Consider the following 16437-nt stretch of genomic DNA (forward strand, 5'->3'; position numbering starts at 1 on the left):
CCTTGGAGTCTTGCTTTCCAGGGCGCACAGACAATTAGACATATTATATATATATATATATATGTACATATATAATATATATATATATATATGTTCATTCGTTATTCCTTGCAGCTGCTAGTATGTGCGAGTTGGAATCAGATAGCACACCAGCTCCATTGGCAACTTTGGGTACCTCTAGGTTCTTGGTACTTTCTCGGCAGTCAATCTAATTGAAGATTCGATACGCCTGAAGGGTCCTTTTGTCTGTTCAAAACAAATTTAATGCTATTTAGCGTCCGCATTGTCTTTACTGGCTTTTGAGCACCAATTACACTGAGAAACGAGTGTATAACGTTCGCCTCGCATTTCACACAGAACTCTGTGTGTGAGTGTTGAACTTGGGCCGTGTGGTTCGTAAGTGGAGATTAGTGAACTGTACTCGAATACATCCAACGCGTTTGTTTCATGTCTTTTCACTCGAATAGGTGCCACTATTATCACACAGACGCCTATAAGTTCCAAATCAAAAGTCTTGTAGGACAGTTTTTCGCCATCAGTTGTGGCTCCATAACACTTATATATAAACACTGTAACCAATTGTACGTAGTTAACACTTTGCACCATTATGTTTCCTGCAAATTTCCGAATTAATGAATATTTGTGGTGAGTTTTTGGCGAAGTTACTTCCGCCTGTCGGATGTTCGTGGTAGTGAGTTTTATCTTGTGTTGTACCAAATCCATTTTCGTCATCGCTGTTGTTCAGACAGATGTGTGGGACGATTCATGCCCAAACTTTTCGTTTATCATCAACTAGAGTCACGGTATTCTAGTTTTCTTCTTCAACTAGCCGTGTTAGACCAAAACAGTGAATTCCGTAAGATCACGACTGTCACTATTTTATGCTCATTTGGAAGAACAATCTATGAAAACGGGTTTTGAACAACATACTGACTTTCAAACTTACAGAACTTCAACGTTAAATAAATATGTATCTTGTTCGTGCTGGATTTTAACCGAACGTGCTACAAATAGACTGTCTCGAGCTTCATTTGGCCCAAAGTTCAATGATACTATAATACTTCCACTCAATATAACACACTTTCCATAGGATTAGTGAATACCAGTTGGTGCACCAGTTCCTCATCTTAGCACCTTAACTTTTTGATGGTCTTTAACAGAGCGGAAATGCTGGTTAACTGCCGGAAAGTGTTCACCATCGCAGTGCGTAATATATCGGCTCCTAACAGTTTACTGATGGTTTGATCCACTCGGCTGTTACCTGAGCTACCAACATCTGCCTCAGTGGCTGATGATTGACAGTCGTCAACGTGGGGACAAATTTCCACTTATCAACAAACGTGACCGAACATCAATTTATTCCAACAAATGGTACTGCATCTTCACCAGGCGTCCGACTTCCGGCCCCAGACGACCCTTCATTTTTCCTGACGGAGATAAGAAGCCTAGTATTAATGTTGCTGTCTTTTACTGAATACAATAGGCGTAGAAGCAGGAAGTGTATGAAGAATGGTTCAGTGATCAGAAGTAGAAGACGTTGACCAAAGTGGAAAATAAACCAGACATTTTCAGTAGGACTGATGGTCCTCTAAGGTTGAACTTTGACTAGAGAGCGAAATATTCTTCTCGTGGGTATTAAAACTTTGGCGCGTAATTTTGTAGAAAGCTAAAGAGGACTTGCGGACCACAGAAAGTAGTGGATTAAAGGACGGGATTCAGACAGACGTTTGATAGTGTTTGGATTTAGGTCGTAAGTATAACCCATTCTTTATTCGACGCTAGTTCAAATTATTACCACGATCTGCGTTTTATAGAAGCGACTACTAGGATGGTAATATGCTACAATAATTTATTGTATCAGGATTATCTTTCTACAGAATAACTAAGAAAATGAGGCAGGCGCATTCACACAAGTCCAAAAGCCGTTTATGAAAGATAGAAGTGTACGGGAATAAAGGGACTTGCTTCTCTTGGGTACCATTTATGGATATAGGGGCGATCTCATAAAGACTTCGTTTGACTTAAGTGTCGTAAAACGCTTGTTTGATGAACCAAGCATTCCATCGATACTGATGGACTGTACACTTTTTTTAGGTTAACACAAAACAAACCTATCTTGCCTTCCGGAACTTCTCTGATAAATCCTGGAACTCATAAGCATCAGGTGTATTCTAGTTCATTTGAATAAAGCGTCTGCACTACTTGTGTACTTACATAGTATAAGTGTCTTGTTTGCAAGGGCTAACAATTTAGGCGACTTAATCCGGGATAGCATGAGAATGATAATCCGAACCCTGAGTGCCTGATTTCTAAAGAGCGTGAATTTGGCTAAGATTCCTCTGTTCGTCTTGACACACAACATAAGCCAAATTGGAATTGACGGTCACCTCACCAAAAGATTATTCTTTATTGCAAACAGTCGAACTGATCACATAGGATAATTTACACGCATTAACCCGGAAAACATCAGAATGCTCAGCATTCAACTTTATACCGCGTTACTGCAGTCGAAACAATAAATCCCGGTTAAATCGCTCTCGGTCAAAAATGGCAACCGCGTGATAGATGATTTCGTCGAACAAGACGGTTAGTTCAACAAGACAACACTGTAGACTTAGGTTAGAGCGCTGTCGATGCGAGGAACTGTTAGACTCATCGAAATAACGGGGTTTGAGTTTGATTGCTTACCCTACAGTCAGCGTCGCCAGAATGAGAAGAAAAATGTTTCGGGCAATAGTTTGAAAGTTCATCTATGAAAATGATGTCAATGAAGTCACGTTGATGAACAAAGATGCACCAAAGAGAATCCACTAGCTTGCTGAAAAGGAATATGTATTTGGCCCGTTGCACGACCTGAACGACTGCAAACTAAAGAAAAAGTGAATATCGAACATGTTGTTGAAGTTCCAAACAAGCTACGCAAAACTCGGCTAGCTGAATCAGTCGAAGTTCTCAACCGTATTGAACATTGGTCTGTATCCATGGGTTTTACAAAAAGGATGATTTTCAACCTGAGACTAACTGCGTATACCGATCACTGCAGAACGTACTGAATGCTGAGATAAACCAGTACGATCTTATTTCAAGTGGCGTTATGATATGAATAATTTTTGGATAAAATGTAACACAACTGGAGGTTGTATAACCACGATTTTGAGTAGACCAAATGCTTTCCAAATGGGCGTACCCTTGTGGTTACCTACATGGGATACTTGTACGTCGACGGACAATCTTAAATTACTGGGTGACGCGTATGTAGGATAAAGGCTGTATTTACGGTGCGAACCTACAGCACCACACAGAGTCGATGGCTCACAGGTGTGAATCTAAGTGTGACCACGGTGAGAGTCGCTTTTTGAAGAATTCAACAACTCTTTTAGTCCGAAAATGGATAGACATATTCCATCCTCAAAAGAACTTCATGACAAACTTAGTAGGAGCTTTCGTTTGCTTGCCAAACGTGTTCCCAACTTTGGCTGGGCCAAGGTTGACGAACAGCTACCAGTTGCCCTTCGTGTTCACTGCACGTCTCAGTTTAACGCAATTCATCGGAATATATCGTTTTCTAACGAACTCAGTGACATAGCCGTGGATGCAAAGTTGACTGAGTAGCCTATGGATTGTTTGATACAATTTCACCAACTTTGACGCTTTCCGCGTACAAGCCCAGTAAATTTTGTGGTCTCACACAATACGACCTACAGAACCTTTGGAAATCGTATTAGCTGATATCATTTTGTTCATTTCCATGGACTTGGTCAACTTTTATCTCCAGTATTCTTGAGTGATTTTTCTCTTGGAGGGAATAAGTTTACAACAGGTTTGCTCTATCTAATCCAATAAACTTACTATGTGAAATGTGTAGGAATGTTAGCGCTCTTACAACACTCAGGGATGGTCTCGAGTTTCAGGCAGAGAATCGACAACCACAGCCCCATATAGGTATGTAGTTGCTACCTAATTTCAATGGTAACTTGGACAGCTCTGTCTTGCAGCTTGATGATAAATGCCTGTTGTAAGCGCATAAATATATGCCAAATACAACTATTTGAAGGATAGTGCGGAAGTTTAAAAAGTGATCCTTGGATTTTTCCTCTGGTTTAGCGTGGAAGCAATAGGTGTTTTCTCGAAAAGCCCCACTGAATTTGCAATGTAATTCAAGTTTCATATACATGAAGATTGCTGTTTAGTGATAACCAAAACAAAGTCAAACTAAGTTTACTCCTTTTTTCTTTATCTGAAGGAAATTAACTGAAGTCTGTATGGCGCGTCTAGTTCGGGACTGGCCATGTATGTTGCCTCCAAGACAGCCTTCGCTGCGCAATGTGGTGAATTTTTTATTCAGTTCCCGTGAATCTCGTACCCAGTCGTCCGAAAGTTCTCGACCTAATAATGGACCCGGCAGAAGAGCATTTAGCGTTTCTTCACGAATTCAACATGGAACTCGTAATCATGAAGACACTGGTATTGATGGAAGCACGTCCACCGTTGACAGAAGCCCTATCCGTCCAATGACTTACCACGATTTGCCCAAAAACATACTGAACAGTCTGTTGGGCGAGGCCATACTTCAAAGAGACTGTGCAGCGATTGCAGGTCTCGTGGCCAACTGGCCGGAAGAACAAATGGCTATCCGGCGTCTAATCCCACCAGAAGAATTTCCTTTATCCTCAAGCTACCTGACTAAGCCTTCGTTTGTTCTAGTCAGTCCAGAAACGGGTCGAGGAAATCGCACAACTTTGGTGAAGGGTCCAAGCCTTATGGATGCGTTTATTTTGGGACTCTTGACTAGACAACCTGCATGCAAACTGTCTTCTTTGGATTTCACGGGGTTTGAAGAAGGTGAGCATCGTTGGTTATATTCTATACCGCCTGCACTCTGTAAATTTGTAATGAATAATATTACCCTACAATCAACACCAAACGAACGCGTCTAGTTTTAAATTTTCATGAAATATGGATAACAGGAATCACTAGTCTCTGCGCAGTAGTAGCTACTGATATACGCCACCGCTGAAAACATCTGAGTGGTAAGGTCTAAAGCTCAAACATCGGGTGAAAGCGGATTATTCAATGTTATTATTTAATGCTGTCAATTTGTCGTCTTTCGAGACCTACAAATTCATGGACAAGCAGCACTGATATGCGAAGTGCAGTTATGCGTCACCTAAGAAGTAATCTAAGTCGATCTTGAATGCCACAAATATGGTGGGGCTGGTACAGGTCGTTGGACCAAAAGGCGATGAGGATGAATTTGGCATGAGGAAATGTGGCACAGATCCCTCAAGGAGAAAGAACAAACTGCGTGCCGTGCCGATCCTCGTGGATGAACCAGTTTACCACATAATTTAACAACCTTATTTCTCATACTGTTAAAGATACGTACAACAAATTTCTTGATCTCATTCTTTTTTTTCATAGAAGTTCTATGAGATTCTGTGAAATTCTACTTTCCCATTCTCAACCCTCCCCCAACAGTCGTCCCCTGATTCACGTAGTACACTGGGAGTAAATTAGCTCGAAATCGAACGAGATACAGGCTCACTCTTTCACCCATTGTTCAATATGTCTTCATTCTCGTACCGTATGATTCGCTCTAGTAATTCAGACTGGCAGTTAATATGCTCCATAGAGTTAAGGTCCCGCGCATCGTGGTGAAAGTCGAAAGTGAAACGAAAAAACCGTGCATCTCTAACACTAAGTGTCCTACAAATCAGTTAACCAAATGTGTATGTTTCTGTAAGCATCTCTGCCTGTCTGCGAATATAGCCATTTAAGCAGATAGCCTGTTGCCTCCTAAATGTACTTTCTCACACTTGAGGTTGATGATTTTCAACCAACTTCTGCCAGCTGCTGACCAGCTGTGCATGCCTTTCTGTTCCACTCACCCAACTGCATGGGTAAGTGTTTGCGAAAATAGACCTAGCGGAGTGATTTTTCGGACATATTTTTGACTAAAGACTGTTGAAAGTTTCTCCGCATTACCATACAGGACGGATTGAAGTGTCTGCAGTTAAGGCGGACCCCTTACGCTTCGGCATTGGATCTTCCAGTAAGGCTGTTGTCGGGAAGTGCGCGCCAAACAGATATACTTACTTACACTTACTTACTACACTTACTTACTCACTTACAGTGAGTCAAGAAAGCTGTACGTTAACTATTGTGCCATCTGTTTGATTTCGTTAGCACAAAGCTAGTGATTTGACTCAACCACCTGGAGTTTCAGAGGCGAAATTTTTCAAAATTGGATTTTCACTCGATGAATAGCCTTGTTACAAGATTTTCTACTCTTGTGCCGCATGGTATATTATCCTATAACCTTTCCGGTCTACCGCGGTTTCTACAAAAAACTGGCAAATTTTTAGGACAAGAAACCGCTCTCCTTGCATCTAAGATGAGTGCCTTCTAGCGTTTCTTTTAATTAGTCACAGAACCAAGGGTATTTCCTATTGGAAGTGATTTCATTGTGTTTGTCCTTCCACTTCCCAACTTAAGTCTGTGACTAATTCTTATAGTAAAATGTAGTCATTGTGTCCTGATGGTTACAATACGGAGACCGCATTGACCCGCCAACGTTTCTAGATACACGTAAATCTTCTCAGAGTTTGTTGCACCACCGGCTTTACTTTATATACGCGAGAGTCAGATGACCGAGTTTTCTGACCTCCGTTTATTACAAAAACCTGGACGTATTGTACAAATAAATGCTTGTAATATCATTTTCCGGAAGCTCACTTCTGTCTTTTATACAGTCAAAAAAACTGAAGGAATCAAACGCAGTTTCCCAAACGAAAGTGTAAATCATCATATCATCTGTGTAAGTTTCTATCAATATTTCATCTCATAGTTCAAACACCCTATTTGAGAAGACTGAATTTCTCGTTTTGTTATGTTTCTGTTTTCTCTAGTCTTCTAATCTTCTGAAAAATTGGCGAAAACTGATTTCCTTTGGGAACTAATTTTGCAAATGGCTACTTTTTGGTTACTGTCAGCTTATGGAACAGTAAGAATTCTAGACGAGGGAGCAGGCATAATAAAAATTGTTTAAATAAATGATCAGAGGTTACAACTGGTGGTTTGTCAAACAGTGGGAAATTGCATCTCTGAATGGGCACTGGGTGATTTATAGCGCTTACTTCACTGATGAGTAACCATTTTTCGCGAAGGTTAAAGGCATACCAATGTCACAAAATAGTCCATCGGCGATCGTATTCACAGATGAACATAGACTGCACTAAACCCCACATCTGTTCTACGAGTTAGTTACCAAGTTTTACAGTGCAAATCGCACTGTGGGTTACAGTGAATAATTAAGAAAAACGATTTGATTAAACACGACGGAGTGACGGAGAGCTTTTGAGGATAACACTGTCACCCAGACACTGAAGGCGGCTGATCTGCCAGAAAATGTTTTATTGACTTTACTTTGTATCAACTCACAGGGTCAGCGGGTAAAGCAAATTCAATGAAATAAACCCGTACATTTTACACTATCCAGCGATTCGCCGTATCAACTTACTGACATGACTAATTGAAATAAAAGGGAATGTTGAAGATGAATATTAGGGAAATGATTAAGAGCTACTTATTCACGTCGAGGGGGTGGCAGCTGCTTGGTAAAACTGCGCTTTAGGAGTACATGATCCGATTAACTACTGCGCAGCCTTAAGTGGAAAATGGATAAACCGTGGTTTGAACCAAAAACGAATTACACCGGACCAATTTAAGAGTAATGGGTTCTGTCGAGGAAATATACTCCGCTATCCGGAATATCGTACCCCCGGAAACGCGAGGTGGCCTTTGTGCAAGAGCTGCAGAACAGGAAGATTTGGATGACTGCTGAGATAGAACAGTCTCCCAATGACATGTTTTAGTTCACCAAATCAACTCTTGTTTTGATAGTAGTTCAAATAAAGACTGCTTCTCCTGAATCAGTAATAAGCAAAATAATGGAGACAAGGGAGACTATTCTAATAATAATACTCTCCACTCTGCCAATCACCTACCGTGGGAATATGTTCTGCATGCTTCGTTAGACTATTTAGGGGATGCAAAAAAAGTCCGGACAGCTACCTTCTGAGAAATTCAATAGGTTCAGAACGGTGGTGTAGTCCGTTTGCTTCCCAGTACGTACAGATTTGTTTCGTTGAGTTGACACAATGTTGCCTCTAACCGAAACCCAAACGCATGCTGCATACGATAGTGTGCACGTTCGCGATTACATAGTAGGCAGTCACAGCAGGTGGTGCTCAACAAATGATAGACGTGCCCAGCGTTCTGTGGTAAATTTAAACAGATTGACCTTATCTGAGGAAGTTTCCCAAGGTCTGTCTGAATTCGGAGGATGACTGTATATTTAGGAAAACATTCCTCGAAAGTAACGCTGAAATTTCTGAAATTAAATAAATGATACTGACTAAAGATGGAGGCTAGATAATACTTGAATAAAAACAAGCTGATTTAAGTATATATATCTTTTAACCACAGTCGGGCCTATCTATCATTCTGCTTTTAGGCCAATTCCAGGAGAATTCCAGTCGGCCATCTTGGTTTTTGTAGACAGAATACTAAAACCATATGCGGATTATTTGAGGGCCATCAGATCCTTAAAGTGCAGTCGCATTCTCGTTTGATTAGAAATTCTATGTTAAGCAATATCATAGCAGTAAGAGAACTTCATTTCTTGCAAATCGTCAGATGCTTGTCCCAGTTTGTTCCAAATCCCCACGGGCCATATCGTAAAGGTGTTTTTGGGTATGTTTCCTCTCACATCGACCATGGGATTCCTCTCACTTTCACATTGACCCTGATACCAGAACATGGATGAAAATAAGCGGACATTAGGAAATCGGGTAAACGTTTATCAGGAATCATTAGCCAGTTCTAAAGAGTCATTTTCGGCTCTAACTTGGCGTAGCACTTCCTCTTTTGTTCGGTAAATCCCATCCTATCGCCTCCGTGTACAATCTTTTTGTCCACTGCTTGTAAGGCGATAAGAAAATTGGAGAGAACGCGGTGAGGAAAAGAAACAATGCCTTACATTTATGAAATCCTTGAAATTCGCCAACGTGTCACCTCATCTTGGTATTTCACATGAATATTGTAATTAATTAGGTTCGAAGTGTTGTTGGTCTCTGGTGTGTGGATACCAACGTCTTAATTACCGGTTACAAAGCAGTATACCAATATTTTACGTTGTTACTCAACTACCATTTGACAATGAAGAAGAAAGTAGTGACAAATAGCATTGAAGAAAATATATTGAAAGTTCCATTTCAGAGAACATGGTCGAGCACCCGATGCTTAGAGGTTTTAACACCTTGAAATATCGAAAAAAACACTTAAGCATGTCTCTGCAGTGAGACTCTATCGTCAGGATTGAACCGTCGTCTTTGCGAGTCCATGATACACCGACGGCTTGCCTGCTTACTCTACGCATTTGCTGTGTAGTTGCCAACGAAGTAGGTAAAGAATCACATGTAATTCAAAAGGATTACGTGAATTCACAGCACCGAGTTTGTCCGTCGCCATGTTATAACTTATCGTTCGCAAACATTTTGAGGTGCCTCTTTGACAGATGGTTGTTGATCTTCTGAAATACCTGTTCCAACCACAATTTACTCGGTTAACTAATCATGTTGCCAGACATTTCCTGAAGCATCGAAAAATAAGGTTACTCAAAACGATGATCTAACTAATTCTTTTCCACCTTATCGAAAGTCAAGTGGAATTATGTTTGCATTTACCACATCGTTCAGCCAGAATTTCGGTACATAGGCAGTCTTTCAGGGATACGGTAACTTTATTCCGGATTTTTGAGAACAAGGTGCTTGTTCATCAGGACAGTGCTTTCATTGTCTCCCATCTTCCTCTTTGGAAATAGCTGCGACCTTTTGCAAAAGCTAGGTCTAACTTTCAAGTGTAGTACATGTTTTTTTAATAAAACGGCACCCTAAGCAATTAATCGCAAACTGTTCAGTACATTTTAGTGACGTCATTTCCGTGCAAGCTAGGTTGATTGTGTGTGTTGCTTGTGTCTGTCCATCTTCAGGTCACTGTGGTTGAATGCTGTATGATGTTCGTGATGTCAGCTGATTTATCGTCGCCGTCTGTTACCCGACTTGCAGTTTCGTGTTTTTTCTAAGTCTGCACTTTCACTCAGATGAGAGACGAATGAGGACTACAAAATCGTTTTGTCTTGCTGATGGCTTTTGTGACAGGAACGAACACAAGAATGACGAAAGATGGACAGCACAGGAACGGCAAAATGCGAAACTAGAATTTTCTGATTTGGAACCAATACGAAACAGATGAAGCCGGTGGTGTAACTAATCCCATTTACTAAAAAGATGTTTTCCTTTGGAAACTTCAGCTTTCTCCCTGTTGCCCAACGCCTGACTGTGGATATGTATGTTTCGTCAGTAAATTAATAAGCGTAAATATCACGAATATTAGTGACGGCCAATTACAGGAGGATCATTCAATGATCTCATGATCACTCAATGATCTCGTTATACTTTTAACCGAATTTCAGTAATTTCATCCATATTGCGGGTTCCCATAAGACGCGATTGTTGTTAGCTACCCGAGGATGAACTTAAACGGTACAAATAACATTAACGTGATTACCGTAGAGATAGTATTTTCGCATGGTGTTTATATGGAGAACCTATTCTAATCATTCGATACCTGCATAAATACGATATTTCATTTGCTTTTTTGGACGAAGTAGGTCAGTAGCTTTGAAGAAAGGAAGACAGATAAAATAAAAAAAGTCTATTAGTTAATGTTCAAACCGCCAATGCTTTGTAAAAGAGGCCAACGCCAGATACGGACCATTTTCTTTGTCCAACCACATCAGGTTGAATCAGTCCCTCTGAAGTTGCCCAGCTTCGCTTATGAAACCCTTACATGTAACCTGTGGAGGATTCTTCTCTTGTTGTAGCCATGATTTTACGGATCTTTCAGGAATTACGAACCAGTAATCTGGTTTTCTTGTGTACACTATATCATTAGACCATGAGTGATTAATCAGTAGTTCAGGTAACTCCCAGGCAACCTACAGCGTCTCTCCTTCAACCTCACATTTCACATAATCTGGTGGTAACCAGCTTTACGTTTGACAGAATGAGAGTTTCTGGAATTTTACCTACTTTGGAAGCTTATCCGTGAGTGTAAATTGTTTGTGATGCTGCAATAGAAAATTTATCTTGCCGATAATAATGGGCTGTTTAATTCTTGAGATCCCTCCGCAGTACGCGTTTCACGCACCTTCAGGGGATTCTACTAGTAGCGGAACACTGGTTTCCGACTACGAATCACCGGCTATCATTTGATAATTTATGCTTTGACAGAAGACATAATATCTGATTTTCAGGATCCACCGACTGCATTTGCGGGGTGAAATACGAAGCATAATCTCTTTGCTTCTAGCAACCCGCGTTCCCCGGTGACCATCTTCCGAAACGGCCAATGGCTATGACCAACTGTTGTTTCTTCTGTTCCACTTCCGAAGCGCCTTTCTAACAGTTTTGGCTTAAATGTAAAAACGGTGGAAAGTAGAGTAGGACAATGAATCGATAATCTTGGTCATGCACGTTCGACAGCCTCCACCGCAACTTGTTTTTTGTTTGAGTTGATCAAGAATATAATATGGTACCAACGTAATAAACTTGAGATGATATTCATGCAAGATACTGAGAAAATTGTGCAGCTGATATGTTTGTTAGCTTCATAGAGCAAACTAATCCTGTAGATCGGAAAATACACTCACTTGCAAATCAATTTGGTTTTCACGAGAGACTCTACTGAATCTCTCGTTTATGAGATTCTACAACTGAATGTGCTGCACACAGGCCGCCTCATGATTCAGTTGGCACGATATTCGAGATAGCGCAGTATATTCTTACAAAGGAAACTGCTCACAAGGTTGCTGAAAGCTCATCGGCAACCTTGTGAATAGTTTCCTTTACGAAAATAATCCTGTAGATGTTCAAGCTAATAACAACAGAAGTTAGCGGCCACTTACTGAGTATGCCTCGTGGAGTGTGAACTCTATGCCGCATAAAAGCAACCTCTTCATGAGCCGTACTCTTCGTTTAATGGGCCGAGATTTGTTTGGCTTACGATTTCATCGTGGGTATATTCTAGGGCCAATGGGATCCAAGGGGATGATTTCAACTAAAGGATATCAGTGAAGAGATGGGCAAATTTTACTTGTGATATAATGTGCGGTATTTCCGCGGACTATCCCGATCTTGAAGATTCTGCCTGCAGTTAGTTTCCTAACAGACACAAACGCTCCGAGATAAGCCAGTCGCACAATACACAAGATCAGTAACTGTTTGAATTTGGCCATCAAAAATACACCAGTTAACGTGAGCTACTACAAACCACCAGTTCATCTTGAGATCACGCCTGTCTAGACCGAATTTAGCGGCAGCAGTTTTTTCAGTTTCAAAAGTACTTTCCTCCACGCTCCGAAAAGCTGAGGTCAATTAATCTGTTTATCGCAATCATGTGAATGAAATAAACCACAAAGATTGACATCGTGGTGATGACCTTGATCTCTCACCACAGGACTTTTACTGCCTGAAAACAAGTGAACTACACTGTTCAGTTTCAAAAGTACTTTCCTCCACGCTCCGAAAAGCTGAGGTCAATTAATCTGTTTATCGCAATCATGTGAATGAAATAAACCACAAAGATTGACATCGTGGTGATGACCTTGATCTCTCACCACAGGACTTTTACTGCCTGAAAACAAGTGACGCAAACTACACTGCAGACGGATGATTGAAGGGTGTGCTAGAGATTGGTTGAGATACTGTCCGATGCTACAGTTGACCTATTTTCAGTCAGCCCATTTCACCAGTCCCAACTAAAGTCCCGCACTTTCAGAAGTGTTTGGAAAACAATCGGCAGATTTGTTGTTTTCTCTTTCGAATGAGACTAAAGCCCGTATCAGGTAAAAAAAAGTAGTAACAGATTAAGGGTTAATTCCTGTTGCCGAACACGTGTTCCGACAGCTTCTTCGGCCAAAACAAAGAAGATACGATTGTAATTGTTAGCGGCCCTGGTGTCTCAATAATCAGGGGACTCGAATATTGAATTCGGATGGGAAGTGCTGAATACACAGGCAGTTGTGTAATATCGCCAGTGCGGATGTGGATAAGGTTAAAGCAGCAGTCATCAGGTCAAGCTGCCGATAACTGACGTACCTTACCGGCAAATTACCGTTAGCACCACTACGTCAGCGATAAATAATTTCTCTGGGCATGAAAAGAACATGTGCAGAGGACAACACGTCCTTAATGTCACCATCGGTACAGCACGTTCCGGACAACAGGTGCGTGGGCACAGCCTACCAAAAACGGTCTAATAGTACGCGACCAGGGGAGTGGGTTTTGAAATGTCCACAGCAGAATCGTCGCCATTCGCTGGACAGAACGAGCAGGAGAATGATCATTTTGGCCATTCAGCCATTCAGCAGTGGATCTGAAAATACAGACGTGTTCCGCATTCTTCTGTCTTCCCATTACTGCACGATCTGGCAGGCTTAGTCCGAGCGTAATCAATAGACGGCCACCCACGATACAACACAAGTTTAACGTTGGACCTAGGCTATAGGTATCATCAATGGTGAACCAATTAAGGCAGTGTTTGTGGAATCAGTGTACTCAAAAACCGAAGTTCCAACATGATTCTAGTTATTGGCTAAAATTAACGAAACAGGTCTCCAATATGACCATTAGTGGAAGATATAGATTCTCCACCACATGAGCTAGTGGCTTGATCCTCAGTTGGAAAATTAACCACCATACTAGCTATTTGTCTGACCTTACCAACAAAGCCACAGGGTTATCTTGAGAAATAGACCATATTCTTGTGAGTGTGCACGTCAACTTTGTATACGTGGAACCTCATCTTAAAGTGGGATAGTCATGTATTTTCAGCCATAAAAGTGAAAAAATGATGGTTATGTATTTGCCGCTAAACAACCCATCTGACTTTATCCACTGCTGTAGCTTCTGAAGAAAAAGCACTATTAGTTGTGAATTATGTAGGTTTCACCCAAAATCCAACACCTGATTTTCGGCAATGACTGTTAGACTACAATTCACTTTCATTTTGTATATAAGAGACAGTACAGCATCTTGTGACTTTCGTTGCAGATCGTCGGGTTAGCATCGAGTTGTCTCGCCTGCCAATTTTATGGATGAAACCAGAGAATCGGAATTCCGAATACGTCAGGCGACACTTGATGGCAAGTCTTCACATCGGAATCCCTAGGAAACGATTAGAAACTTATTTTTCCCGCATTGCTTCAATCTACGCAATTCATGAAGAGGCAATTGGGAGGGGTGAACCATTTGGTAAGTTTGTCTGGTTTGCTTGTTCATCGTCGGGCCGCAAGGTCGTTAAGTGCGCACACATATTTGTTTGAAATGTCTTTGTTTCCCAAGTTCATTATGTCGGTGTAAATAAATAACCATGGTCACTTAGAGATCGCACTCCAGATGGTTGGTCCAACATTCTGATATGCTATCAGGAGAATTATCCCGCATGTTTGCAGATTAGACGCAATGCTGAAGACGGGCCTCAAACTGGTGCGCTAGCATTTTCTTGTACGTTACTAACAACGTGACAATAATACACTGACAAAGTGAGATCATTTTCTAGTCCAGCAAATCCTACGGACAAACTCACGGGATCACGTCGGAAATACTGAGTTTAACATATCCTTTGATACAGAATTCCATGCTAACGCATGGTGTCAGAGAAAACAAAAGCAATCTTGTTACTTTTGTAGTGTTCTTGGTTGGAAATAGCCTACGTACAAAAGTCCGTTTCAAAATACCAGCTATTCTCCGTACTTATCCACAAAACTAACTGAAAATTATTGAACTGGCATGTACCTAATAGATTACTACAGACAGCTAAACAAAACCTAGCTTTTCTTATCAAACACAACTGCATTCAACCATTGTGGAGATTTCCATATTATCAGGAATCTCTGAAACAGGACTATGATTGTCCCTAAACAATAAGTATGCGTAAAGGTCTCTCGCCAGCTTATCAGCCTTCGGGGGTTTCACAAACCTTGAAATGCTAGAGAATTACTCGAACTTCGCTAATCGTACACCTAGAAAACGGTTGAATATGCAATCATGGCAATCATGGTAAAAAGTAGTATCTTCCTGAATAAACTGTGGAAAAGGCCATGAACTGTACCTAGGAACAGCTGTGGTCCTTAATGTACTACGTAATTTTCACAAAAAGATAGCTGCTCTATAAATAACATGAACCGAGATCACTGAATGAGGAACAGTTGAGGCGCAGTAACAATAATAACAGTAAGTGTGAGCAGCGGCCTCTTGTTTTCGCATCGCTTCCTTTCGGAATCCCGACACCCTCAAACAGTAATAGCATGTAAACTGAAATGAAGTACGAATCCCACAGCACTCAGCGTAACCCTAATTTTTCGTCCAGCCGGATCGCGATGGTGGCGTTGCTAAGCCCCATGTCTCTTCTATGTTCACTTTCCGCATACGTGACTGAAAACCAAGAAAAGACACAGCACCAGAGCAATCCTGTGACAGTACATAAATCCGCCACCACAGCAATCGAGACTGGCTGCGACCGGCCATAATCCTCGTAAGAAGTGACAGGATGGGGGCCGCGTTGCAGTATAACCGTTTTCAATTACTGGAGGAATTAAAATTAACAGAGTTTTGCTTTCTGATTGGAAATAACCGTATAATTGGGTACCACAGCCGATATTTGCTGTTCTAATGATCATTCTGATCCGATGGTTAGCCAACTCACAAACGTTCATGGCATCAGACATTATCTCTTGCGTTATCATTTGGTCGTATTTGCCTTTGAATGATCCAGTAGCCGTCCCTTTTTAAGCTATCCACCATACCAACGCTACCAACGTCCGTCTCGAAGGTGAATAAGGCTTTTCTGTCTTACATTCCAGTGTGATGCATGTTTTAATATGAAAGTTACAGTGTTTCAAGCAAGTTTCATAAACTTTATTCCGATTGTACCGAGTTATTCTTTGTTTTGAAAAAAATTAGAAACGGTCACAGTGCATTTGGATTGCAACATGACGGTGGACGAAGTAGCGCTTGGTCTTTCACTTCAGTGGCTTACTCCATTCCGGTTCTCCTGTAATCGTCTACTTCTCCAACGGTTACCGGAAATTCACTTCCCTCCCTACAGCCTTATTCGTTTGTTTGACCCACTGGTAAGTCAATTGGCAAAACACAGGTGGTAAGTAATCTCCGGCCATGACACTTGGGCTCTTCTCCACAATATATGTGAGCTTATTGGTTGGGGGATTACCAGGTGCTATCGAAATCTCAAGGGTCTATTCGGGTCACTACGAGAGCAGTACGGAATGCAAGCCTAATTTGTCCAGTGTCCTTT

General features: G+C 41.2%; 1 protein-coding gene across 1 annotated transcript in view; it reads left to right on the forward strand.

The window, feature by feature from the left end:
* Positions 1-16437, forward strand: part of T265_01256 (hypothetical protein) — a gene marked incomplete at both ends in the record, with an annotated part of 33760 nt that overhangs the window by 2153 nt on the left and 15170 nt on the right. Inside the window, 3 exons of the mRNA XM_009165241.1 lie at positions 4244-4842; positions 14175-14375; positions 16086-16255. Of these exons, the coding sequence (XP_009163505.1) occupies positions 4244-4842; positions 14175-14375; positions 16086-16255 (970 nt within the window). The remainder of the gene's footprint in view (positions 1-4243; positions 4843-14174; positions 14376-16085; positions 16256-16437) is intronic.

Source organism: Opisthorchis viverrini (genome assembly GCF_000715545.1).
Source record: "Opisthorchis viverrini unplaced genomic scaffold opera_v5_13, whole genome shotgun sequence".
Lineage (NCBI taxonomy): Eukaryota > Metazoa > Platyhelminthes > Trematoda > Opisthorchiida > Opisthorchiidae > Opisthorchis > Opisthorchis viverrini.